Here is a 27,208-nt window from a genome sequence, read left to right on the forward strand (position 1 = left end):
CAGCCGCTTGAGGGGATGGAGGCCCGGAGACCTCTTCTTGGTGTCTTTGGGGTGGCAAAGAGTGCTTCTTTCAGTGGAAGGACTGGGCCACTGGTCTCCCCCGAGGCCACGTGGCCCAGGCTGGCCTCAACCTCGATGTGTAGCCAAGGATGACCTTGAATTTCTAATCCTCCTGCCTCCACTTCCTTGTGCTAGGATGATGCAGTGTCTGGCTCCTGGGCCTTTATAGTCTGCTGTCTTTTCACACAAGATTTTGCTGTAGCGCCCTCGGATGCCACGATGTAGTTGCTGCCTTTCAAAGCGGCTCTTGAGGTAAGGGCAGTGCCATGCCGGGTGGAGCAAAGGGCTGGACCTAGGAGGGAATCACAGAGATGCACAAGACCCACGGTGAGCTGTCACCAATGGGGACAATTCTATGTCCTTTGAGTTTTGGTTAACAAAGAAAAACTGCTTTGAAGGACTTTATTGGGAAAGCTGGGGTGATCTGATTGGAATAAAAGTTCCTTGTATGCAGCCTTGCCCCCTACGTGGATAACACTCCCTCTTTTGAGGGTTCTGGGGCTGGATAGACCGTCTTTGTCCCTGGAACATCCAGCCCAAACAGAGCTGAGGGTCCAGGAAGCATGTGCTGACTTTTAAACGAGTCTGCAGACTGGACAGTGAGATGCCTCTTGGGTACAGTGGGGGTGAGATGTGTCCACGTGGGTACGCACCCTCACATCTCAGGGTTGGGGTTGGGGAGGGCTTCAGGTCTGGGCTTTCATTACAAGAGTCTTTCAACTTTCCAAAACAAAAAGGAGGGCCTCTGGCTACTTCAGGAACCCTGGGCTGGCTGGTGGCCACACCTGGCCTGCAGGGCGTTCTGTGTCTTAATGACCCTAGTCACCGACGGGCATCCCACCGGCTTATTTCATTGCGCTCAGAACATAAATAGGTTTCTGTTTATGGGAACTGGGGAGACACTGGAGAAAGAACCTTTTCTCCAGCAGCTCCTTGAAGGCTGAAGTGTGAAGCAGCCAGTCCACAGCCAGGAAGAGCCTCCCGAGTGAGAAGTGAGGCCCAGGACAGCTCCAGGGGCTGCCAGGTTATCGTGTTATCGTGCATGAAGCTCTGTGTGGGGCTGTCTTGTTATTTTGTGTGAAGCTCTGGGACCCGGGCTGTCTGGTCACCACACTCTCCTTGCCTCTCCCCTTTGGGCTGGGAGTGATAGGGCCGAGCAGGCTCTCTGACAGAGGCCCACAGGACAGGATGGAGCTAAACACAGACATGTCATCACGGGCCAAGCAGGGACATGGGTGGCTCAAGCTGGACCCTAAGCCAGGCACTGTGGGAGAGCCTCCCAGGCAAAGCCAGATACCAGAAAAGACAGAAATCTCTGAGGCAGGAGGGAGCAACCACCTCTGGTCCTACTCGAGGGCCTGGTGAGATATACAGTCCGGAATGCTACAATGGTGGGTACTGGGCTTCAGTGTCCTTTCCTGACCAGTGTCCCCAGGACAGACAAGACAGCATCTGCTCCTCAGAGAAAAGGCCACCGTTGGTTCCTCCTCTGTCTTCTGTTCTTCCCACCCACGCCTTCCTAGCAGCTACTTCCGACACTGAGTTGACCCAGGATGCAGACCGTGTTCAGGGGAGGCCAGAGGATGCGCCACACTGTCCCCTTTCCCCTCCCTTGTCTGTATGTCGCTGGAGAGTATGCGTGTGTCTATGTGAACATGTGTGCCTGTGCACATGCGCGTGCCCTGGAGTGTGTGTGTGTATGCGTGTGCGTGTGTGTAGGTGAGTGGGTGTACGAGGGTATGTGTGTGTGCTGGTTAGTTTTTGTCAATCTGACAAACTAGAGTCACCTGGGAAGAGAGAGCCTCAGTGAGGAATTGACTGCCATCAGATTGGCTGGTGGGCAGGTCTGTGAGGCATTTTCTTGATTTGTGATTAATATAGGAAGGCCCAGCCCCCTGTGGGCGGTGCCATGCCTGGGCAGGGGGTCCTGGGCGGCGCTACAAGCCAGGGAAACCAAGCCAGGAGGCAGTGTTCCTCCATGGCCTCAGCTTCAGTTCCTGCCTCCAGGTTCCTGCCTTGACTTCCGGCCCTGGCTTCCTCTGACCTTAGACTGTAAGCCGAAATGAACCCTTTCCTCCCCAGGTTGCTTTTGGTCGGGGTTTTATCACAAACAGAAACGACAGTGCGCATGCACATGTGAGTAGGTATGTGCATGTGTGTGGGTCGTGTGTGTGGATGTAGATGATTGTGAATGGGCACTGGTGTGTACACGTGTGTGAGTGGGTATATGTGTACACGTGTGTAAGAAGATCCTTTCTGTTTTTCTTTTTCTTTCTTTCTTTATTTTTATTTATTTATTTATTTATTTTTGGTTTTTTTTGAGACAGGGTTTCTCCATGTAGTTTTGGTGCCTGTCTTGGCTCTCAATCTGTAGACCAGGCTGGCCTCGAACTCGCAGAGATCCGCCTGCCTCTGCCTCCAGAGTGCTGGGATTAAAGGCGTGTGCCACCACCGCCCAGCTAGGAGACCCTTTCTAAAGACACACAGGCAGCCTGGGGTGTGGGGTGGGATTCTGGTGGGGAGGAGGGCCTTACTCCGTGGGTCTCACTAACCCACTCCGGGATGCACTTCTGTGCTGTCTGCAAGGGCCCCTGTGCTGGCTAGTTTTGTCAGCCTGACACACTTTAAAGTTACCTGAGAGGAGGGAACCTCAATTGAGAAAATGCCTCCATCAGACCCGCTGTAAGGCATTTTCTTAATTAGTGATTGATGGGGGAGGGCCCAGCCCATTGTGGGTGGTGCCGTCCCTGGGCTGGTGGTCCTGGGTGAACAAGCCATGAGGAGCGAGCCAGTGAGCAGTGTTCCTTCCATGGCCTCTGAGTCAGTTCCTGCCCTGACTTTATCCAATGATGGATTCCACTGTAGAAGTGTAAGCCAAATAAGCCCTTTCTTCCCCAACTTGCTTTTGGTCATGGTGTTTCTTCGCAGCAGTAGAAACCCTGACTAAGACGGCCCCTTTCTGGAATGGGATAAAAAGAAACATATGCCGGGCGGTGGTGGCGCACGCCTTTAATCCCAGCACTCGGGAGGCAGAGCCAGGCGGATCTCTGTGAGTTCGAGGCCAGCCTGGGCTACCAAGTGAGTCCCAGGAAAGGCGCAAAGCTACACAGAGAAACTCTGTCTCTAAAAACCAAAGGAAAAAAAAAAGAAAAAAGAAAAAAAGAAACACATATAACTCCTAAAGCTTGAGACACGGGTGCCTGCCCTCTCTGGGAACGAGGTCACTTCTCTGTGGGTGACTCCATGAGTCCAGGGAGACCCCAGCAACAACCCAGAGAGCCTGTTTAAGGCAGGACCCCTTGGTCACGCTGTGCGATTGAAGCCCAGACGCTGCCCTGTGAGCGGTCAGCATCTTCTCTCCGATGGAGACTCAGCTCTCCGTCCTGGGTCAATCTTTTCAGATTGCGCTGAGTCACCGGGAAGAGTTGAGCAGGAGCAGGTGTGAAAGAGCACCCAGGGACTGTGCGTGGGAGGGGTGTGTGTGTGTGTGTGTGTGTGTGTGTGTGTGTGTGTGTGTGTGTGTGTGTGTGTGTGTGCAGGGATCAGGACCCTCCTGGTATGAGAGGTCAAACAGGACTGAGATGTGTAGATGGGTATGTGCAGCTGGCTGGGAACAGGGTGCCCAGCTCTATTCTCTGGACACACCCCAAAGCGCAGGGTGACCTGTACACCCTCCTATGTCCCTGCTCTTAGTTCTTGGTACTGCCCTCTCCCCAAGCCTGTTGGCTGTGGAGCTTTCTCTGAAGGCCACAGGATGCCAATCTTTCCAACTTCTGTGTTTCATGACCCTCTGGGACCCAGTGACAGCCTCACCCCACATCATTCAGAACAGCCTTCAGGCAAGTCGCTTAACCTCTCTGGGCCTCCATGACTCCATCTGCTTCATCTAACAATGGGAAAACAAATGCTCATCTTGAATGTCAGGTTAGTGTTCAGGCCTCAAGTACAGTCACTGTGTGTGTCCTTGTGAGCAGCCCGTGGGGGCCCTGCCCTGCTCTAGGAAAGGTTAGTTCAGTGGGGCTTGGACTAAGTGGCTGGTGGTACCCCAGGAAAAAGCCATTTGTGTTCACTCCCTACCCCCTTGGCCTTCCCCTCTAGCAGTGGGGCAAAGCATCCAGGGAAAAACTCTGGGCACCTTCCCTCTCCTGAGATGGGGGAGGTGGCTCCTCTTCTCCCTAGCCTGAGACACATGCATGTCAGGAGCACCCCACGTACCCTGCCCGGGACATCTGTGTATCCCCTGTCGTTTTCTTGCCTCCAGACTCCCCTCTTCAATGTTGGAAACGTTGGATCCACCCATAGCTCCCGCTTCAGAACCTTGAGGTCCGGAGCTCTGAGTGTGGCATGCCGGGCCAGTGCTGGCCTGCTTCGCCTTTCTGTGGCACGGTGAGATGGGGCGCTCAGATAGTGACAAACCTCATTTCCAGCCCCCCTCCCTAAGATCCTTGGCATTTGCCCGCAGCCAGCCCGGCTCACAGAGCCTATGGAATCCTTTGCCCTTTTTTCCGCCTCTGACATCTCTCGACCATGCAGCCCCCAGGAGGAGTCAAGCGCCCACAGTCCTGGCTTTGAGTGAACTGCGGCCCCAGGCTGTGATCGCCATAAGTCAGAAGTCACGGCCATGGTCAACTGAGTGGGTGTACACTTGGCATTTGACATTTGCAGTGAGGCTGGATCTTTCCTGTCCATTGGTGTCCATGTGCCTTCAGTGAATGTTACCCAGCACAGTTTGGTTCCTTCTAGGGGGGCCGTGTGCTGGTGTAGGGAAATTTCCAGAAGTCCCGAAAGAGCCACTGACGTAGGAGTCTCTATGGAGTGTGAATGGAGCAAAGGTCAAGACTGCAGGAGGCGGGGGCGGGGGGTGGGGGTGGGGTGGGGGGCAGGCCTGCCTCAGACACATCAAGACAAATTTCATTGTCAAAACAAATATGGACAATTCAAAAAGGGCACAGGACATCAAAAGAGTTTATAGTAAAAGATTTATTTTTGAGCCAGGCATTGGTGGTGCACACCTTTAATCCCAGCACTCGGGAGGCAGAGAGATAAGCAGATCTCTGTGAGTTCGAGGCCAGCCTGGTCTACAGAGCGAGATCCAGGACAGGCACCAAAACTCTACGGAGAAACCCTGTCCAAAAAAAAAAAAAAGATTTTATTTTTAATTATGTGTACTTGTGTATGTCTGTGTGTAGGCTTATGCACATTGAGCGCAGGAGCCCACAGAGGCCAGAAGAGAACGTCAATCTGAAATGGAGTTACAGGTGTTGTGAAAAGTCCAATGTGGCAGTGGGATTTAAACTCTGGTCCTCTTGCAAGGGCATTAAGTGCTCATCTACTTCTCTAGCCCGATATCAAAGTTTTAAGGAAAACCAGGGCACCTACACTTTCAAAGCCCTGGTCTGTTGTGGACTATTACTTTAACTAGGCAAAGCTGTGTTACATTTGTTTATGCTGTATTTGTTTAATGATGTAAGGACGTTGCTGTTTCACCTGGCCTGCCTAAGGCACCTGATTGGTCTAATAAAAAGCTGCACAGCCAATAGCGAGGCAGGAGAGGGATAGGCGGGGCTGGCGGGAGGAGAGAATAAAGAGGAGGAGAGAATGGGAGAGGAGGGAAGGGGGGGGGGGGGAGAAAGAGAAGGAGACAGCTGGGGCTAATCAGCCAGGCAGCCAGCCAGACACGGAGGAAGCAGGAAAGTAGGACATACAGAATGAAGGAAAGGTACAAAATCCTGAGGCAAACCGTAGATGAAGAGAAACTGGTTAAATTAAGTTATAAGAGCTAGCAAGAAACAAAGCATTCATAACTGATAATAAGTCTCCATCCGTGTCATGATTTGGGTTGGTGGCTCAAAAGAAAGCCTGCTACACTGGTCCTTAACTCGTTCTCAGCTCACCTTCAATGCCTTCCAGAAGGTTCTCTGGGGGCTGCGGAAAGTTTAAGAGGTTTGAACTTTTTCTAGAGAGTCAGTAGGTGCCATCACCCAGTGCTGGGGAAGGCCATACTGTCCTTCCCATTCCGAGAGGACTGTCACCAACTTCGTCCTGTGAAATGCAGTGACACAGACCCATTTCTAGTCAAGGGGCCCCCCGGGTGAAGTTCCTTGTGGGTTCCATTCAGGCAGCCAAAGCCCTGAGTTCATTCCTAGATGACACAGATATGGGCTGAATGCTTTCCTAGTGACAGGATTCAGCCTGCCACTCCACTGGGACCGCCTCTGATGGCACCTTGCTCTCTCTCACAGGGCCATGCATCCTGCTGTTCCCTCTACATCCTGCTGTTCCTTCTACCTGGATTTCTGTTCAAGTGCCACCTCCTCCGAGAGGCCCTCCCTGATTGACGGGCACAACCGCCTCTGATTATTCCCGCTGGTGGTACCTTTTTTGAGCCCCGGCCCGTTCTGCCTGGTGAGCCTCCCCCTCCGCACTGAGTAGTTCTGAGGGCAGGCCAGCCGGCTGCACCTGAGTCCAGGTCTAGGCACAGCTGCCGGCCGGAAGACTTGGTCAACAGAGGAGGACAAGCCTCCAGGAGCCACGCACGGAAGCTGGGGTCTCTCCCTCTGTCCAGCAGAGGTGGGGGGTAGATGGACTAACAGAGGTCACTTGTCCTCTATGCCACCCTGCCAGGTAATCCGCAGGTGTCTGGGATCCTGTGTCCAGATGCAAGGCTGGAGGCAGGTGGTGGTGGGGTGCCCTCCAGTCCCTGCCAGAACCGCAGGCAGAATGGGGGGGGGGACCATGTGTCCAGCTCCTGTGGTAGATAACGTGGGACAGGGTGGGCAGAGAATGAGACCGTCTAGAGCAGTGGTTCTCAACCTGTGGGTCGAGACCCTGGGAGGGGGGGGAGTGTCAAATGACCCTTTCACAGGGGTCGTCTTAGACCATCGGAAAACACAGACAGATACATTACGATTCCTAACAGTAGCAAAATGACAGTTACGAAGTAGCAACACAAATAACTTTATGGTTGGGGGAGGGGGGGGAGTCACCACAACAAGAGGAACTGTATCAAGGGGTCGTCGTGTTAGGAAGGTTAAGAACCAGGTTTTAGAGAAACCCGACAACACTGGGTGTTGGGGGCTTCTGGAAGTGCCGGGGGGGGGGGGGGCCCACTCTGGCAACTTCCTAACTTTCTCCAGGAAATGGAGATCAAAGGCAAGCAAGCAAGCAAGCATTCACAGGCAGAATGAGTTAAACACAGTGGTGGGGAGAAGTGCCATCTACACACCAGGTGTCCCTCATTACCTGGGCCCAAGTGCCCCCCACCCACGCACAGGTTGCTGAAGGTGCTTTTCTTGGAAACTCAGGTCAGGTGAGGGTCCCTGCAATAAGCCCCGCTGGGGGCTCAGACGTTCTCGCTGAGGTGGCTGTGGACCCAAGCCAGCACTCACCACCACCGGGGTGGGATGGGGGTGACTTCTGCAGCCTGGGGACCTTGCCGTCCTCACCCTGCCCTGGCCGGGTGGGTGGCCCCGGGGCGGGAGCCGAGAGGCCCTGGTGGAGGAGGGCGGGGAGGGGGCGGCGCCTGGGAAAGGAGGCTCAGCTGGCGGCCGCAGGCGTTTGCATCTGGAGCGGGTCTCAGTTGGAGCCGCAGGCCGCCGGAGCCTCCTCGTCTCCCCTCCGGCCCAGCGGTGGCGGGGACCCGAGCTGTCGGGGCCCGCGCCCCGCGCCCGCCAGTCATGGTGGGTCACCTCCATCTGCAGGCCATGGGGGACACGCGGGAGCAGAGCCGCGACGGCTTGCTGGACAGCCCCGACTCGGGACTGCCCCCTAGTCCCAGTCCTAGCCCGCCCTTCTATGCCCTGTCGCCGGGCACCCTGGACGCCCGTGCCACCACCGAGCCCCCAGGACCCAGTGAGGCACCAGCGGTAAGACCTGGGGACCGGGCAGCGGGAGGGCCGTGCAGAAGCCAGCATGGTCTCCTCCTTCCTGAAGCGGACGTGGAGTGACACCGGACTCACCAGGACCTGTAGGCTGGGAGTTTCAGGGTGGGTGCTGGTGGACTAGAGTACAGAGTAATGTCCTGGTACCCCCAAAGTCTACCATCTGCCAAGGGGCCTGTTGTGGCCCTCTGTCCGTGGGTCCTGCTCCTGCTGCAGCTGCCTCCTGCCCTGTTGACCCATGCCAGGGCTGCTAAATGGAGACATTTTTGAAAATGCAGCTCGGCCTGAAAGCCCCCACGGGCTTTGTCTTGTGGGTGTCGAAGTGGAACTGCCCTCAGAGTTGTGACTCTAGGGGCTGCTGGACCCGCTTTGCCTGGATTGCCCTGGCCGTGCGGCAGAGGGAACAACTTGAAGAAAAGACTGAATACGGCATCCTAGGTGATACATGAGCCCGTGGCGCGACCTGTCTGTGGCTTGATGGCCTCCACTGGGTACACGTGTGTTAAGGCCTTGGCCACCAAGGTGTGCAGAGCGCGGGAAGCATTTGTGGCTCTTTAACCAATGCCCAGCCTGCTTTTCCCCCTCCAGGCGTTGACATAGTCCAGGGCACAGTTTGGGTATCTAAACTTTTATTTCAGTCTCCCCAAGTGACTCGAACACGCACGCAGGGAAGTTGGAAGCCTGTCTTGAATTGAACTTGCATCTCTCTCTGGGGAGCAGGGGTGTGTGTGTGTGTGTGTGTGTGTGTGTGTGTGTGTGTGTGTGTGTGTGTGTGTGTGTGTGTGTGTGTGTGTGTGTATGTGTTATGCGTGGTGGGGAAGAAATCCTAGAGCGTAAATTCTGAGGGAGATCAGAAAGAAGGGATCGGGAAGACGTTGCTCCAGTTCTGTGTGACCCAGAAACCTCCTTCTGCAGGGAGTTCTGGATGCTTCCCAGGCCTTCCGGGCCAGCCATAGGCGCTGGGAGAACAGCATGCTGGGTTCTCTAGCCTGGCTCTGCCACTGTTATTCTTTCCTTTCCTGGCTAAGTAGGTGGCAGCTAGGGAGCGATACTGCCCTGTTCTGTGATTTTTGTCTGGGCAGGGAAACCTGAGGCCACGGGGGGGCCCAGGTAATTGAGGACATCTGGTGTGGGGATGCCATTTTCCTCGTGTGCCAGGGATGGCTCTCCCCACCGATGTGTTTAATCCTTGCAGTCTGCCAGTGAGTGCCCGCTTGCCTCTGATCTCCATTTTCTGGGGGAAGTCGAGGCACAGAAATGGTCAGGAAGTTGCCCAAAGCTGCCCAGACTAGAACCAGGGAACGTGGTTCCAGGGGACATTGAAACCTGGCCTGGTTTTCACGGCGTAGTGAGTTAACGACCTTTTAAATTTTTAAACAGAAAAACAAAACATGTAGCGCGGGGTAGGGTCGAGGGAGGTGCTGCTTTTAATGAACAGAGGAAGCAGTAGCCATGGCAACCTCGCCTCAGGTCTTGGGTCCCAGCTGTGGCCCTGCCCATCTGCCCATCTACCAGTTCCTACCCACCAGGGTGCCCACCTCCTTGAGATCCCATTCCTTCTGCAGTCTTTGGCCTAACAGTCACCCTGTTTCCCTGCTTGGGTAACTCCTAGGCCCAGGTGTAGGTAGGCTGACGATTGCCAATCAATGGATTGATCGGTTGTGTGGGATACGTCTTGGGGCCCTAGTTTCAACTGTGCAAGGAAGAAGCTGTATGAAGGTGGTCACGTGTCCCCTGGCTCCTTCCCAGCATCAGTGTTACCACAGAGAACTGTCCTTCTAGCGGGGGGTGGGGAGGGTGAGGGGCTACAATCACCTCCTTCAATGGATGACAGTGCCAGGAGAGATGGGCCACCACGTAGCCGTGTGACTACTACAGACAGGCAGGCAGGGAATGATGCCTCAGAAAACCAGAGCAAACCAGGGAGTGGATTGTAGTCATTTAGGGCTGATATGTGTCTCAGTCTAAGATGGCATGTGCCAATGTCCTCTGGCAGAGCCCGGAGAAAAAGAGGAGGGTCTGGGTCAGGCCCTGTTAGTCTAGCTGAAGCTGGAAACCAATGCTTTGGCTTGTTTTGTTTTGTTTTTGTGTTTTCACGGCTTCTTTTGTTGTTGGTTTTTTTTTTTTTTTTTTTTTTTTGGTTTTTCGAGACAGGGTTTCTCTGTGCAGCTTTGCGCCTTTCCTGGGACTCACTTGGTAGCCCAGGCTGGCCTCGAACTCACAGAGATCCGCCTGCCTCTGCCTCCCGAGTGCTGGGATTAAAGGCGTGCGCCACCACCGCCCGGCCTCTTTTGTTGTTTTTGAGACAGGGTTTCTCTGTGTAGTTTTAGTGCCTTTCCTGGATCTTGCTCTGTAGACCAGGCTGGCCTCGAACTCAGAGATCCACCTGGCTCTGCCTCCCGAGTGCTGGGATTAAAGGCGTGCGCCACCACTGCCCGGCAATGGCTTTTTGTTTTTAAAAATAGGCTTTTTTTTTTTTTTTTTAAAGTAACAGTACTGTGAGCTCCCAGGACCCTCCAAATTGGAGATCTCAATCAGGGATGTAACTGAAAAGTACGTGTGAAGGGTCCAAAAATGGCCTTTTATGTGTGTTGGGGGGTGCTGCTCTCCCATGTGGCCCCTGGAGAGCAAGATGTATTGGCTGGAGTGGGGGCCACTTGGCTGCTGCTTCACCCCAAGAATGCTCAGCCATCCAGGCAGGGCTGGATGAAAACAGACTGACCCTAGCTCTGTCACTCTGGGCTCCAAGCTGGATTTCTGTACTAGGTGAGAAATATAAGGTGCCCCCCCTCACCTCCCTCCCCCGAATTCCATCACAGCTGTGGTGTGTGGGGCAGGTATGGCAGGAAGCCAGGTCCTGCTGGCTGACAACAGGCTCCTGGCACTGACAGGCAGTTGGGGCAACTGCCCCCTACAGCTCCCCACCCCACCTACCCACCCTTGTCTGGTTTTATTGCCCCCAGGGGACTGTAGGTGGCTTTTGGGATCTGACCTGGGGGACTCTCTGGTGTTGGATATTTGCTTAGACCACAGCCCCCACTCCCCCACCCCCGTGTGTGGAGGTCGGGCTCGTTGTTGAGTGACAGGAGATGACCAGCAGAGTGGGAGACTCCGCCTCCCCAGTTTCTCCTGGCTGATTCACAAGAAAGTCTAGCTTCAGTAGTGCAGGGCAGAGTATGCTTCCGATGTCACTCAGGACTATCTGGAGTGGTTGGCTTCCCCTTCCCAGGTGGGTGCAGATCTGGGCTCCGGTCCAAGGAGAGATGGAAGGGCATGGTGTGGAAGCTACTTTAGGGCGTGGCTGTCGCTCTTAGGGCCTCTGCCTTTTCATTTCTAGGAAGGCTGGTATGGGAGACGAGGGGCCTGGTGCCTGGAGTCGCGAAGGGTGGATGGCCAATGCATAGATGGCCAGATTAACAGGTAGATGGACAATGGATTGACAGGCTCAACAGACCCACGGCCTAGGTGAGGTGTCTACGTGGGCTCTTGTGCAAGGGAGCCAGCGTGCGGGGTGGATGGAGGAGTCTGTTTGCAGAGGGAGTCGGGGAGGGAGGCAGACCTGCCAGGGCTTCCTTCCAGCGGACTGTCAGCCCAGCCCCCCTCGTTGGGGCACCTGCTGGGGGAAGAGCAGTCAGGCCACACCCTGGCAGGTGTCTAGGGAACCCACAAGCAGCCACCCTCCGTGGAAAGCGTGACAGATGGGACCGGTTAGGATAGCTGCACCCAAGTACCGCAATGGGCAGCTTAGACTATGGAGGCCACATTACCAGAATCAAGGCCTAAGCAGGGTTCTATGACTGGTGAAGACCGCGGATAGTCCATTCCTGGCTTCCGGTGGTAACCCATCAGCCCAGGGACAATCTGTGGCTTCTTATGACAAGGTGTGGCTTTTGGTGGGAACCCTCGGCTGGGGTAATCTGTGGTACCCTAGCTTGAGATGCAGTCCAATATCTGCCTCCATCTTCACCTGACTCTGTTCTGTGTCCTCCGGGGGGACTCACACCTCTAGAGACGCCATGCTGGTTGGAGGTTCTGCCATAGCAAGGGGTTTGGGACTCAACTGTCCTTGTGCGGACAGTCAACATCACCAGTTTTTCTGGCGTGTGGTGGGAACCTCTTCTAATGGCTGTTTCCCACATTGTGCATCAGGTTATCTGCAGCCTACATTGGGCCCTTGGGGGATCTCCTGGATTTCTCCTAAGCAGGCGACATTTTTCTCTTTGTTCTCACATGCCACCATCTCTCAGTATGCCCCAAGTGTGGCATACTGAAGAGCGTAGGGAAAAAGGTCCCTCTCTGTTTCATTTCTCCCTGGATTAAGGTTAGAGTCAACCCATGGCCATAAACCTATTTGACACGCACCTCGTGACAATTAGAATTTAATTTCAGCACTTAGGGAGGCGAGACAGAAAGGAGGATCGTTGGGAGTTCCAGGCCCGGTCTAGAGAGTGCGACTTCATTCCAAACAAACCAGAAGCGGCTGCCTAGGGTGTCTTGCGGAAACTCATTTGACCCCTTGCAAAGTCTCCATGTGGCACACTCAGGGACGTCCTGGCTGTCTGGTCCCTCCAGTAGCAGCCAGTGGGGCCGTCCCCCTCCCCCACGGGTGGGTGTTTATTGGTCTAACGATCTCCATGCGCCATGGCACTATTTTAGCCCCACGGCTGTACCCTGTGTCTTGTTCATCCAGGCCAGAACACCATCTGGTGGGGCCGTCTCTGTATAGCACCAGCTCTCTGCCACAGTGTGTTATCACGCCCTGTGGCTTTGGGCTTTCCCAGGGTGCCAAGCCCCACATCACCACACCTGCAGCCAGCCATGTTTACCATTACTGGGCTGGGCGGTCAGTGGCCCATTTTTCTCGGAACTTCAGCCCTGGTCCTTACCCTACCACCCCTATCTGCCCATGTCTCTTGGCACTCAGGAAAGGGCAAGGCTGGGGTCAGGGCCAGCTTGGGGAGGGGGGGTCTATTGTAGGCGGTAGAAGGTGGTATCGGGGGTGATCTCTGCCCTCAGCCTTTTCTTCCTCTCCATCCTGGTGTCCCAGAGCAGCAAGGGGACAGCTCAGGTCACAGATGCATACCTGCAAGCTGCAGCTGGAGGTCTCAGCATTTACCTTAGCTGTTGATGTGTGCCATGTACATGCCCGGTGCCCACAGAGACCAGGAGGCAGTGGTCCCCTGGAACTTGAGTTAGGTGTTTGAGAGTCACCACGGGGATGCTGGGAACTGAATCTGGGTCCTCTCCAAAAGCAGTAAGTGCTTTTAAACACTGAGCCATCCTACAGCGCCTTGCAGAGTCTCTTTAGAAGAGTCTCCTGCTCCCAGGATGGCCACCTTTTTGGGAGTTTCTGTGCTCCAGGGGGCCCAGCAAGGCAAATGCTGTGGTGTGTGACGACTCCAGTGCATATAGCATCTGGGGCTATGTGACCCCCCTCCCCCGCATGCCCCAAGGGTGCTAGAGCCCCATCCCCCACAGTCACTATGGGGCTGTCATCCAGCTTCTGGTGGTGGGGGGGCATTGTCTTCCACCCCATACAGTTGGACTTTTCCTGTGGGCTCTGCAGGCCAGCTGGGTCCACGGGCTGTAAGGCAAGACATTCTCCTAACAACCCTTAGCCAGGGTTTTGCATGCAGAAGCCTTCAATAGAGAGTGGCTAGTGGCTGCCACCCCCTTCCCTGGGTGTCTAGCCCCGGAACCCTTGGTAGAATCCTTGGGTATGATGTGCCAGCTGCCCTGCCCCCGGTGGACATCTGAGCTCTCTTCTCTCAGTGCCTGCAGTGGGTACTCCCTGTGGGCAGCTGAAATGTTTTTCCAGGGGGGCCATTTGGAAAGCTGTGCCACGCGGCCTCCCTCCATTTGAATTGGGCTCTCTGTTTGACTGGCAGAGCCCTGTGGGGCAGCTGGCTGATATGGGGCTGCTGCAGGTCGGCCAAGGCCCAGGCAGTGGTGTTGGGTTCCCTCTCCGTCTGTCTCCAGGTTCTTTTGTAGCCCAGGGTGAACTCAAACTTTGTGCACGCGAGGTTGGCCTTGAACTCTGATCTTCCTGACACCACCTTCTGAGTGCTGGGGTTACAGGCGAGCACCCATTTATGGAGTTCTGGAGGTGGAATACAAGGAAGGCCTCATGCATGCTAATGCCTGAGCTAGTGCCCCAGCCCAGCGGGAGCAGGCTTACTCAGGATGTATTAGGCTCTGCAATGCTCTGTTCTGAGGAGAATGCATCCGCCTCTCTGAACCGAATGCTTGCTTCTAAAGTCTTAGCCTGTGTTCATGTCCTCCCTCCTCTGTGGCCACGTGGGACCTAGTGCTGTGCCCAGGGCACAGCAGCTACTCAGCCAACTTACCTTGTGCATCTGGGGGAAAGCCAAGCTGCCAACAGCCACTCTGGTATTCTTTCCATAAACACCTCACCTGGGAGGTTTGTGACAGGGGTCAGTGCCAATGTCACTCGATCCTGAGGCTGCCTGGGGTCCCATGGAAGCCAGATGCTGCCATCTGACCCAGGCACTATTCCACCTGGGTACTGGTGTGTGGAGACCATCATCATCATGCCCCACCATCATGGGGTCCTGCAGACAGGCATGTGGGTATGTCTGACAGACACTCCCGTTTTCAGAACTGGGGGTAGTGTACAAATCATGATTCCTCTTCCCTGTCTCCACCCAGGCCACTTCCCTCTTCCAAAGTCCCCCGGCCCTGGAGATGAGGCCCCGTCTGCTGCCTGTGTTCTTTGGGGAGAGCATCAAGGTGGACCCAGAACCTCCACATGAAATCCGGTGAGTGGGCCAAGGGTAAGGTGGGTGGATCCTACCTAAGGGAGGATCTTGCTGAACTGTGGGAAGGGTTTCTGCCTGTGAGAGCCAGGGCCTGCCAGGCTCTGGGGGCAGAGCAGCCAGCTTGGGGCTCAGCAATTCTTACCCTCTGGTGCTGCCTGCTCTGGAGGGCACCCCCCCCCCCCCCACTCGCTGTTCCTTGGTGTCAAACCAGAAACTCGAAGTGGCACCCAGGTCACTGACCAGTCCCTTTGAATGGGGGAGTCACTCGCCCCCGCCCCCCAGGAGGGGCTGTGGGAACTTTCACAGGCTTTCTAACATGGCAAAGTTGGGAACAGACCACGGGAGGCACTTGCTCTGGTTCTCTCACGTGACCTTTGTCATAGTTAGTCCCTGAATACTGTGGCGTGTTCCAGCAACACAGCTAGTCCTCCATGGTGACAGCCCAGTGCCACAAAGCAACCACCTAAAACAGCATCCACCATCCCAATTGTGTCCTTTTTTTTGTCTTTCCCTCCCAATTTAGGGTCCAGCTATCTGTGCTGCTTGTCACTCTTTAGTCTCCCCAGCTGAGACTTTGATCCTTCAGAGTCAAGAAGGGGGTTCTGTGTGTAAGGCTAGCCCCCGAGGGTGGCAGGCCACTCACCCCCTTCCTTACTTACTCTCCTCCCCAGCTGCAACTCGGAGGTCACCTACGCCTCGGAGAGGTACTTCCGCGACAAGATCTTCTACGTTCCGGTGCCCACGGTCACAGCCTACAGTGAGACCATCGTGGCGGCCCCCAACTGCACGTGGCGCAGCTACCGCAGCCAGCTGACCCTGGAGCCCCGGCCGCGCGCCCTGCGCTTCGGGAGCACCGCCATCATCTTCCCCAAGCTGGCCCGCAGCTCCTTCCGCACCACGCTGCACTGCAGCCTGGGCCAGCCCCGCCGCTGGTTCTCCTCCAGCCTGCAGCTGCAACGGTGCGGAGACCCCGCGCCCAGTTCCCACAGCCCCGGCGTACTCTGAGGAGCCCCGGCTGGGTGGCAGAGGGAGCGGAGTCTGGGAGAGGTCCCCGGGAGATGGACAGGGGCTCGGCCTAGAACCTGGGCCCCAGGAGGAGACACAGAGCCCCGTGGCCGGGCCAAATGAGCATGCGGCTGCTCCTGGCAGCCTGTCCCCACCACAGGCTGGGCCTGAGCTCCAGCCTAGAGGATTCGGTGAATGCATCTTTCATTATCTTGTATAGCTGCCAGGCTGTATGGGCAGGGCCAATAAGAGCAGGGCCAAGCATGTCCTGGTGTGCCCTTGAGGCAGAGACAGCCCTGTGTAGAGGACCCAGCCTCAGTCGTGGCCTGGCTCCTAACCTTGTTCTCAGAGAGGGTCGTTTCCAAAACAGGCCCTTCAAACATGCTGGTCCCAGCTGAGAACCCCAAGTGCGGAGGGCTGAACTAGCTTCCCTTGGGCTGAGCTGGCAAAGACTGTCCAGGGCATAGCCCTCCAGGGCAGTCCCAAGGGTCCCCATAAGACGCATTCCTGACTAGCTTTCTGGCAGGTGGCCAGGGAGGCATCAAAGCTAATGATAGGACATTGTCAGCACCTGCCTTTGGCCGACTCTGGACTCGAGGTTCCGATCCCGGCTACAGACTCAAGAGAAAGCGTGGCAGCTTCTCTTGGCCTCGTGTTCTTACCCAGGATCGACCCTACTGATATCACAGTTTCTGAGCACCCAGGTTCACCCTTGCATCTGTGATGCGGTGAAGGAGAGCCACAGGTTTGGCTCTTGCCCAAAACCTGATGCTGCCCCATGGCGCCCAGGCTAAAATGACTCCCCCCACAAGTCCACTTAGAGGTAGAGATGTCCTTCTGGCCTCAAGTCTCCAGTAGCTGGAAACCTGCCTGCTGCCCCTGTGGTGGCCAGCGGAGGGAAGGGACACCCTTCGTGGGGCAAACAGAACCCAAATGACTGGTAGATTCCCATCTGTCTATACAACTTATCAGGGGTGCCTCCTGGGTATTAAGAAATTGGTGACTTATCTTAATAAAACGTACACAGCCAGGATGCCTTCTATTTCTGAGGTGCCCCTGGGACAGGGTAGGGGAACCCCACTTTTCCTCCCACTTATTACTCTGAGGGACCCTGACTCCCCTGCTTCTGAGGGACCGAGAGGAACTAGCTAGGGTCACCATGGGTGCCAGCCTCTGCCTCTTGCCCCCAGAGCCTCGTGTGTGCTAGGCAAGGGCCCGACCACCAATTCACAGTCACAAGCCACAACTGGCTTTCCACACTAACGGCTCTTACCTGTTGGAGAGTATAGGGTCCCTAGGCTGCCAGCTTACAATGTGGGGAGCTTGGGGAAGCCCCACACCCCAAGCATTCCCTCCTCAGTGGTTTACCTATCCTGGGGTCACCCAGGGGACCTGGAGAGAAGAAGAATGGGGTGCCAGGTCTGGGTAGATCCTGTCCCAGCCCTTGGGGCTCTCCACCCAAAGGTCATGTTCCAAGTGGCCCCGCCCTAGGGTGCTTTGTTAAGGGGTCTTTCACTTGGCCTCCCAGTATCAGGGAGGGAAGACCCTATAATGGCCCTAGGGTGGCACCTGCCTGCAGGGTGCTAAGATTGACAATCGGAAAATGCCCAGTACCTGTAAGCACCTTTTTGTTTTGAGATAGGGTTTCACTCTGTAGCCCTGGCTGTCCTTGAGTTCAGAGATCCGCCTGCCTGTCTCCCAAGTGCTGGGATCAAAGGTGTGTGCCCACCACGCCCAGTTTGCAGGTAACTTCCTTACGCTGCAAAATGGGGGGAGGCATCTGTAGCACCCACGCCTGGAGTCAACTTGATGAATCCCATTCTCACCAGCCAGACTTGTTCTCTGGCCTTGCCCCCCCTCCACTCCCCTGCCCCCGCTTCCTCCCTAGGCAGGAATAGAGAGCTTTGGTCCCCTGTGGTCACAGTGCCCCTACAAGGAGTGGAGAAAAAGTGCCCGGGGAAGGTATGGGCTGGGGACTCTAGACGTTCTGATGGAGTTGACACCTCGGTCCCCACAGCTCCCTGGAGAACCAGTACCAATTGAGTGAGGCACCTTGGTCGGCCACTTTGGCTTCATTTGGCATGGCCTCAGATCCTGGGACCCGCCGCCAAGGATGAGGGGGCGTGTGTCCGTCGTCCCACACAAGCCACGTGTGGCTTTCTCCCCTCACCCTGGCACCCCAAACACCCCGTACCTTTGTCTTGTCCACAGCCGAGAAAGAGCATTGCCACTGAGTGGGGCAGGGCTTCCGTTCCCACCACACCCGTTCTGTAGATAGGCAGCCCGGTGGAGAGACGCCCCTAGGCGTCTAGTGGCTGCTGAGGGGCCTTTCGCCACACCGCTTGCCCTTGAGTCTGCCTGACCTACCTTGAAGTGCCTAGAGAAGGATGTGCCCCCAGTTGGGACTTCTGTCTAAAGGTTCTTCCTGGGAGTCAAGGATGAGGGAAGTCACGGGAGCCTCCATTTTAAAGATGGAGTAAGGACAGGCTGCTCACAGACCGGAGACAAAGAGGGCGCACAGAAGCCATAAGCTCTGCCTCCATGCCTCTGGCACGGTCTGGGCGGGCCTCAGAAACAGACAAGGGAGAGACGGGGCTGGGCTCAGACCAGCTCGAGTCTGGTAGCAAGCAGTCAGGGGACACCACACCAGTGAGCTGGTGCGGTAGAGCAACCTGTCTGCCCAGGTAGAGCTGGCTAGGTCCAGGGGGGAGGCCCCATAGCGCCACCTGGCTGCTGGCTTTCGTACTGCAGTCTGGACACAGGTTGAGGCCCCCGGGCTCAGCTCAGACCTGTGTGGTGGCTCCCAGGCTTCTGCTCACAAGTTCACAGGAAGGACTTTGGGAGCCCCTGGGGGATGCAAAGGCCTCTCCCCACTCCAGCCCAGACACCCCAGGTGGCTGGCACTGGGGTCAGCAATACCTACCTCCCCTGCGCTTTCCTGGCCAGAGCCCTGCGCAGGGGAGGGGTGGCTGCTTTGGATCCCCCTGGCTGCTCTCTGCTATGGAATCTCTTTCCTTCAGGCACACCCACTCACCTGCCAGCAGAGTCAAGGTGGGTTTCATTCTTGGGACCATCTGTCACAGCATCCTTGGCTGCCTGGGTTCGGAGCTGAGGATCGGGGCGAGGCTGACTTCCTAGTCTAAGGCAGACACCTTGGCGGGAGTGTGGTGCAAGGCAGGGTTGAGCTCGTGGCTCTCCCGGATGTGGAAACTGAGTGGGTGACCTCTGGCGACCATGCTCCAGCCAGTACCATCCCCAGGCTGTGGCACCCAAACTCGCCAGCTGCAGGGGGAGGCCGAGTGAGCTCAGCCCAAGTCAGTGTTGGGAAGTTGAATGCAAAGGCGGCCTCCTCTCTTGAGTTAGTTAGGCAGTGGGCACCAGAGGCCCAACATCCCACCCCTGTGCTCAGGAACTCCTCCATTCCTCCAGCACCCAGTGGCCAAAAGATGTCTCTCTCATGCCCTTGCCAACCAACCCTCAAACCAGCTCTAGAGACAGGTGGTGCAGGACAGGCTAGGGGACAGCAGCCCTGGGTGGCCCAGCAGGGCTCCTCTGTGCAGAGTATGTGCCGGTGGGTATGGAGGGCGCCAGGCCGCAGGTTCAAGGCTGAGGCAGAGCCCGTAAGCCGTCTCAACTCTGCTGTGGGAGGGAACTCTTATGGTTGGTTTTAATGTCACTTTGTCACAAATTGGAAGAGTAGAGAAGCCTGGCGTGAAGACTTTGACGTGGGAAGGCCCACCCTGATGGTGGGCGGCACCTTTAGGCAGCAGCCAGATACAAAGCTTTGTCAGGAGGAAGATCCTCTCGCCCTCTGCTCCCCAGGTTGCTTTGCTCAGTGGCTCTGCCCTGCTGACTCCCAGGAAAATGAGGGGCTTTAAGCCTTCATCGCACAATAGGGACAGCAGCGCTCTAGCACTTCCGGGCTCCCAGACGCCAGACCGCAACTACAGATGAATGTTGCCTTGTGGACTTGGTAACTAAGGGTCAGCACCCCTTACCCCAAGTGAGAGGCCAACTGTTCTGAGACAATTCCAAATGTTGAGGCTAAAAGACCAAAAGCTAAACTACTTAGTTCTTAACATTGTGGGTGGGCTTGCCTGTTGCTACCTTTTTTTTTTTGTTTGGTTTTTTTGAGACAGGGTTTCTCTGTGTAGTTTTGGAGCCTGTCCTGGATCTCGCTCTGTAGACCAGGCTGGCCTCGAACTCACAAAGATCCGCCTAGCTCTGCCTCCCGAGTGCTGGGATTAAAGGCGTGTACTACCACCGCCCAGCCTGTTGTTACTATTTTAATGCTAACTTAAGGGGCTGGAGAGATATCTCAGTGGTGGAGAGCACTGGCTGCTCTTCCAGAGGACCTGGGTTCCGTTGCCAGCACCCACATTGATGGCTCACAACCACGTGTAACTCTAGTCTGATCTCCACAGCTACCAGGCATGCATGTGGCACACAGATGTATATACAGATCAAACATCAATGCATATAAAAAAATAATAAAAATACTTTTTAAGAGCTTATTCTTAATAAATCCTGATACATATTCCTCTAGAGGTTCTCAACCTGTGGGTTGTGACCCCTTTGGGGGTTGAACAATGCTTTGACAGGGTTGCATATCAGATTATCCTGCATATCAGATATTTACATTATGATCCATAACAGTAGCAAAAAAACAGTATCAACGAAAATCATTTTATGGTTGAGGTCACGACCACATGAGAAACTGTATTCAAGGGTCGCAGCATCAGGAAGGTTGAGAACCCCTGCTCTACAGGACCTTGACTGAAACAGATACCAAGGAGGAAGCATCGTTCTATACCTTTGTATACCTTAGGGAGGTGGGTTTGGCCATTTTGGTCAAGCCCAAAAATACTCACTACTGACATAAAGAGCAGGATCAGGTAAAATAGTCCACAGCAAGAAACAAGGGTCACCCACAGGTGTGACAGACACTCTCCCCACAGGTGTGACTGACACACCTCCTCCCTGCAGGTGTAACTGCCGGACATTTACACTCAGAAGCAGGAACACCAAGAGGCCTCGCCACAGGCAAGGACCCTGACATCTACTACAACAGTAATCTTCACCATGCAGATGGCGCACACTGTCGCGAGGAGTGAGCAACACCAGCATCCATACTACGCTCCCATTACAGGTGTGAATGCCTGACACCACAGGTGTGAACACCCCATACCTCATCATAGGCTCAACTACTCAACTCCCCTCCACGTGGTGCAAACACCCCGTATCTTCACCACAGGTGTGAACGCTCCACGCCCTTACTCCAGGCACAAACGCCCCACAGAGTCACCATGGTGTGAATACCCTGCAGCTTCCCCACAGGTAGGAGCACCCCTGTACAATGACCACCGGCTCCCCATAGGTGTGAACACCATCTCTATGATACAAGTACCTGGTGGCTTCCCCACAGCCGCGAACACTGGATGCCCTCTGGTGGCACTCTACTTGGGGGTCACTGTTCACTGCCGAGAGTGGTGACCTGAGGGAACATCCCCTTGACTCTTGGGGTCACCTCCTATGGTCCTTCGGCCCTGGCTCCTGCTGTCCGGTGAGAAGCAGAGTGGAAACTTTGTGACTTGAGTATGATTTGCTTTTTAATTGGAACAACATATGTAAATGACAGAATGCCGCCGTGCACAGATGGCGGCCACAGAATATGCATCGAGTCCATTCTGCCCAAGGAAGGGAGGAGGGAGGGTGCAGGGCTGTGTGCCGGCGCCCCTACCCCCCCAAGTCCTGCGTGTCTGGGTCACCGCCTTGGCCGGCACACGCCTCTGGAACGGGAAGCAGAGACCAAAGCGCAGCAGCAGTAACACGGGCGCGTCCTTCCTTGTGTGAAACGTCTGAATTAACTCATTGAAGGTATCAAAAATATACCCTGTAAGCCAACACCATTTACACCTGCCTTCCCTTCCCATCGCCAGCCACGGCGACGGCCGGGAACAGTCCAGTTCCTACAAACGTCCGTGCCCCGGGCCACGCCTGGACCCTTGTGCACCCACCTGGTCTGATGGGCTCCCAGTCTTGTGGGCCGGGCGGCCTTTGGGGACTGCGATGACAGCACTGGGGCAGGATAAGCTGGGAACGTCTGTCCAGAGCGCGAGCGAGCGGGCTGGGGGCAGAGGGAGGGGCGGGGCCACAAGCTCAGCTTAGACTTTGGTTCCAAATGCGTTAAGGGGCGAGGCAGTGGCGTGGAGGTGACTGGTCGTCCTGCGTTGGGTCCCCGCTGCCCCAGATGCACGCGTGCAACTGACAAATGATCGCCGTACCCCTCCGGGCCCGCTGTTCTCCCCTCCTGTCCACTCCCCTCTCGAGCACCAGGTAAACATCCCCTGAGTAAGGTCACTGCGCAGGGCCAGCCCAGGACGGGAGTCTTAGTTAAGGCTTTAGACAGGCAGGACGCCAGCTCTGGATGGACAGATGGGTGGACGGACGGATGGACGCGCAGGCAGACTCAGGGGCTCCTTCCTCAGTGGGGACAGTCGGCAGCTGCCTGCTCCATGCTGGGCCACTTCTGCCTCGTGCAGGGGCCTGGCACCACTCCCCTCCAATCTGGAGTCACTCGCTGTCCGAGAGTGTCTCATACTGTGAACACAGCAGTGGCTTGGGCTCCTCGTCCCAGGCGTGGTGGGGACCGGCCAAGGGCCCACTGCCTGCGGCGAGGCCGGGTGGGGGCGGGGGAGGCCATGACACCTGCCTGTAGCCGCATAATCAGAGGGTTGTAGGGGAACGGCGTGGACCCTGTGGGAAAGATGGGAGAGCGCTGGAGAAGGCTGTCTGTCACACTAGAAGCCAAAGTCTGGGCCGCCTGGGTCAGTACCATTCAACACTATCTCTGGAGGGTTCTCAAAACTGGCCCTCTCCTTTGGCCTCGCCGTACAGCCCTGCCATTTTTTCCTTAGACCGTGGTAACCTCTCCATTTCTCCCTCTTGTCCTTTATTGCCTTCTGCTTTTCCATCAAAACCCTTCAGTGCTCGACAGGCATAAAAGGAGGCCAGGCTCCCTCGCATGACCAGCCGGTATGGCTGGCTGTGCAGGATCTTCTTTCTGGTCTGTTGCTTCCTATACCCTTTCTTGCTAGGTGGGGGGCCAGGGACCACCTTCCCCTGGGGAGCTGGGGTCACCCCATGTCTACATCCCTACCCTGGCTGACACTCACCTGCAGATGAGGGCCGGTCCTCCCACACGCGGTTGGTGAGTGGTGTTCGGCGATTGCAGTCCCCTTCTGAGTGGACTGAGGAGACGGAAGGTGGCCGGTCTCCGGACCCCAGGCCTGGGGCTGGCGACTTGGCTTTTCGGCTGCTGGGTCTGCCAGAGACCTTGGCTTTCCCGACACCACCTGCAGGGGACCAAGCAAGGAGGGGCCGAGTTAGATGGTGCTGACGGACGGCAAGGCACCCACACCAGCACTGAGGAGGGGCAGGGGGGTAGGGTGGATGACTTTGGCCTTGGGGAGCCACCTGCCTCCTAGGGCTCCAAAACAGAAAACTAGTGTGAGAAATCCTGAGCCAGGAGACTACCAGGAGTCTACCAGATGGCCAGCCCCTGGCATGGGGAATAGAGGCACATTCCTGTGAGGGAGATTGATGACTAGTCTCCTAGGTGCCCCCACCAGGACTGTACCCCCTCATGAGAAGCATCAGATCTTGGCTGAATGACAGACATTGCCCAAGATGGCCCTGAAGGCCTCTGCTGAGAGGTCCAGACCCCGAGGCTGGCCTGACCCGACAAGTGGACAGCAGGGCACCTCTGTAATGGTGCCCGTGCTTGGGAATGGCAACTGCTAACACATTGGCAAAGTGGGAGCTGACCATGGGCTGCCTGACCCTTGAGGGGTCATGTGCACACTAGACTCCCCACAGCAGCCCTGGCCACACGTGGTGGGCCTGGCCACTGCCATCCCTGTCCACGCAGCAGGGGAGGAGGGGGCGGGACGTGGGTAGCAGTGTGAGCACGGGGAGAAGCAGCGGTGCTGGGGGCGAGGGAGGCGCCCCCCACAACACGGGGTGTCGGACCAGCTTTGGATTAGCAAACTAGATGTCAAACACGCACAAAAAGATGGTCACAGGCTCCCAAGCTCAGGGGGGAGGTGAGAGGATTAACAACACCGGGTGGGGAGGGACACAGCCGGGCGGGCGGGCGGGGGGCAGGCCTGCAGACCTGGCGAGGTGAGTGCGTGGTCACTCCGTCCGTCAGCAGTGGTTATGGGCATAGCGGCAGCGGGCAGACTGGCACTGGCATTCAGAGGGTTAAAAGCATTGGCGCCGAGCGGCGGGGGCTCTTCCCACTGATCATATTTACCCATGAGTGCCTTTCTAATAATGGCCTCTAGCCCCATGTTGGTGCTGGCATGTTCTTGCACCGCCTGGCTTCTACAGGTCATAAGGCCTGGGAGAGAGACAGACAGACGGACACACGGGGGCCGGGGCCAGGGAGCCAGAGGGTCGCAAGAGAGAAAGAGGAGGGAGGGAGGAGAGAGAGAGAGAGAGAGAGAGAGACACAGTGAGCACACATCAGCAGAGCATCCTTCCTCCCTCCAGTCTGCCTCTCCGCAGGGTGCTGACGGGGGTTCCTGACTGCCCCTGCAGCTCATGGCTGTTCCAGGGAGGGGGTCTGGGGCAGCTAGAGGGTCCCCAGCCCCATTTACTGTCCTCAGGAAATCAGAAGCCCTCTGTATACCCCAATCCCAGCTGAAGCTGTTTACTTCATTTTAACTATGAGTGGGTGGCCTAAGAGGAGACTGTCTGGACCACTGAATCAAGCCAGAGCTCGGTGCTGAGGATAAGGAGTGGGGAGGATAGAAATCCAGCCAAGGTCTTCTGGTGGGTGGATTCTAGAAAGGGATGTGGAGAGGGAAGGTGACCAGAGGACTCCTGCTGTCCCCTTTTCCTCAAGGGGTTAGGGACCTCATTTGAGCCCAATCCCCCAAGCTGCACTTGCCTCCCCTGCCCCATCTCTCCCCACAGGAGCCCGAGGAGAAAGGTGCAGAGCTGGGCACGAGGGTGCGGGGTCACAGCCATGCAGTTATGTGCGTGCAAGGACAGGGCAGCGCTAGACAGGTGAAGGGCCACTCCAGCCCTGGCTGGCCCGGCCCCACGGCAAGGAGAGAGGCCAAATCAACAAAGTGGCCTCGAGAGATGCTTGTTGTCTCTGCCGAGCCTCTGTGGACACTCTCTATTCGGTCCCCCAGCCCCGAACTGTGCTCTGGGACATTTTGCAAATGCCAGGCTGGGCATATATCTCCTCAGTGTTTCAGGATGCTTCCAGAACTTCTTGAGGGCCGGAGCCTGATTAGCAGGCCCGGAACCCCAGCTACTTAGGAGGATAGCAAGCTTGAGGCTAGCCTGGTCTACAGAGTGAGTTTAGTCCAACCAATGCTAGCCTGCACGACTTAGAGAGACCTTAACTCAAAGAGGGTTGGACTGTCACTCAGGGTCAGGACACTTGCTTGGTGAGTACAAGGTCCTCGCTTCTATCCCAAATACCAACAGAATTCCTCCAAAGCCAGACAAACAAATAACAACCACTAAACCAACTCACCCCAAACTGAACAAACCAATCCAAAAAAAAAAAAAAAACCCTCAAATCACCACCACCACCACCAAAAACACCAACATCAACAATTGCCACAGGCCATTCTGTGGTACCCTGTGAACCTCCAGGCTGCCTGAGCCTTCTGAAAAACCACACGGCCCAACATGCTGGCAAGTCCCTGGTTTGTAAACGAGCCGGGCTCCTGAGGACGAGAGGGACAGTCAGCCTAGGCTTGTTTCTCTCCTTCCCTTGGGTCTCAGGCAAGACTAGGGCCAAGGCTACTCACGGCACCAGGTGGCTTTGTTAGGGGTAAGCAAAAAAGCTGAACTTCCAATGGGGTAAACAATAAAAATAAATAAATAAAAGAAAGAAATAAACAAGCCCAACTACTCCTCCACATCCAGAAGACGGAGGAGGGGGACAGAGGGGAGCCTCCTGATGAGGTGTCGCTCCTGGGCCTTCTTTCCAGGGTGGTGAGCTCGTGGCTCAATGGCCCTGGGCACGGGCATGACTTTCTCCATTTATCTCCGGTAGGGTATTTATTAGTGTCACAGGCTAGGCCTGGAAACACAGCTTTGAGAACTAACATTTAAGGGGAATTTACGAGTAGATACACATGTGCGCATGTGTACACATGAGACAACTAAGTTAGTCTTTAGCACAAATCACTGTATAACCCCATGAATTTCTATATATACATACACCTGGTGTCTAGCACCTACATCAAGATTTAGAACATTCTAGAAACATTTCCAACCACATTACTGCCTCGATCAAAGTTTCCTTCTGCCTGAGGCTCAGCAAAGTGCCCAGTATGTTTCTGGGCTTGTGACATTCCCTGCCAGGCACCCCCTGCTACCCTGATTCCTGGCTTTGCGGTTCCTGTGGTCCTCTGGAAATGTCCCCAAGGGTGCGTCTGGCCAACTTATTGGAGGACCCAAGGCTCCGCACACGCACGAGAAAGGTCAGCAATCCTCCCTTGTTCCTCCGGCATGGAGTGCATGTCCCCACAGACACCCCTGCGCCTCACTCAATCCCAGTTCAGGTGTCACCAAGTCTATTGGGTCCCACCCAGTTTTCTCCCCACAGGGGCAGTACAATTATAACCATGGGGGGCCCTGGCCGGGAATCTGGAGCTCCTCCAACCCCCAAGACACTCTAAGTTCCAAGCACCACACAGAAAGCCTGCGACTTCTGCCACTAACCCGTCTTCCTGTCATATATCAGCATTTGGTTCAGAAAAAGGCTGAAGCTCCCTGACGGTCTCCCCAGATGGAGACTTTAGTCTGAGAGAGGCTTGTGTGCACCCCAAGCCCAATCCACCTGTTCCTACCTGGTGACACTCCCCAGCCCCAGCAAATGGGCAAGCGTTTCCAGGGGTCCAGGTCACAACAGCCACCGAGCACTTGAGGGACCCTGACCTCAAACCTCAGAAACTCCTCCCGTGGGAGGACTCTAGGCAGTGGAGGCTGGCCGGCCTGTGCTGTCACTCTGGGTCCACTGAGGCCGGGAGGAGGGGCCTAACTTGAGCTGGCTAAGATTCCTTGTCCCCAAGTCAGCAGTTGGGGGAAGTGAGCTTTCTATGCGGACACGCAGGAGGGTTACCTGCTCCGGTGATGGCGGGCATGTTGAAGATTTCCGTCCCAGGCTGGCCGATATCTAGAGCGGGGTGACAAGGGACGAAAGTCTGAGCTCACAGGTCCTAGACGATCTGCAACTGTACTTGTGCCCTGTACAGTCTGAACTGAATGTCTGGGCACAACTAGGGACCTACTGAGCTCCAGGCTTATTCTGCCTGTTGGTCACCAGTCTAGGCCTGTGCTACCTGCCTGCAAGGGCTTCTACGGTCTAGCTCCAGAAGGGAATAGCCTTACCTATCTGTCCAAGCCACCCAGGAAGGGAACTACCAGTGGGAGGGGACAGTGCAAAGCCCT

General features: G+C 55.9%; 2 protein-coding genes across 7 annotated transcripts in view; one reads left to right on the top strand and one right to left on the bottom strand.

The window, feature by feature from the left end:
• Window positions 1-21,195, top strand: part of Rflna (refilin A) — a 37,705-nt gene extending 16,510 nt beyond the window's left edge. The window contains exons 1-6 of one of the 6 annotated variants that reach the window (XM_052755472.1): window positions 3,586-3,984; window positions 4,322-4,446; window positions 6,303-6,465; window positions 7,761-7,925; window positions 14,610-14,719; window positions 15,391-21,195. In XM_052755472.1, coding sequence (XP_052611432.1) covers window positions 7,764-7,925; window positions 14,610-14,719; window positions 15,391-15,724 — 606 coding nt within the window. In that variant the 5' untranslated portion in view covers window positions 3,586-3,984; window positions 4,322-4,446; window positions 6,303-6,465; window positions 7,761-7,763 and the 3' untranslated portion in view covers window positions 15,725-21,195. Of the gene's footprint in view, window positions 1-3,585; window positions 3,985-4,321; window positions 4,447-6,302; window positions 6,466-7,593; window positions 7,926-10,445; window positions 11,361-14,609; window positions 14,720-15,390 lie in introns of those variants that run through there. The other 5 variants (XM_052755475.1, XM_052755473.1, XM_052755474.1 and 2 more) reach the window with 5 other exon arrangements.
• Window positions 21,196-21,315: 120 nt separating this feature from the next.
• Window positions 21,316-27,208, bottom strand: part of Ncor2 (nuclear receptor corepressor 2) — a 164,958-nt gene continuing 159,065 nt past the window's right edge. The window contains 5 exon segments of the mRNA XM_052755477.1: window positions 21,316-22,417; window positions 22,419-22,480; window positions 22,900-23,079; window positions 23,901-24,128; window positions 26,880-26,933. Coding sequence (XP_052611437.1) covers window positions 22,298-22,417; window positions 22,419-22,480; window positions 22,900-23,079; window positions 23,901-24,128; window positions 26,880-26,933 — 644 coding nt within the window. The 3' untranslated portion in view covers window positions 21,316-22,297.

The sequence above is a fragment of the Peromyscus californicus genome, unplaced genomic scaffold (assembly GCF_007827085.1).
Source record: "Peromyscus californicus insignis strain IS unplaced genomic scaffold, ASM782708v3 Scaffold_2__1_contigs__length_46816999, whole genome shotgun sequence".
Taxonomy (NCBI): Eukaryota; Metazoa; Chordata; class Mammalia; order Rodentia; family Cricetidae; genus Peromyscus; species Peromyscus californicus.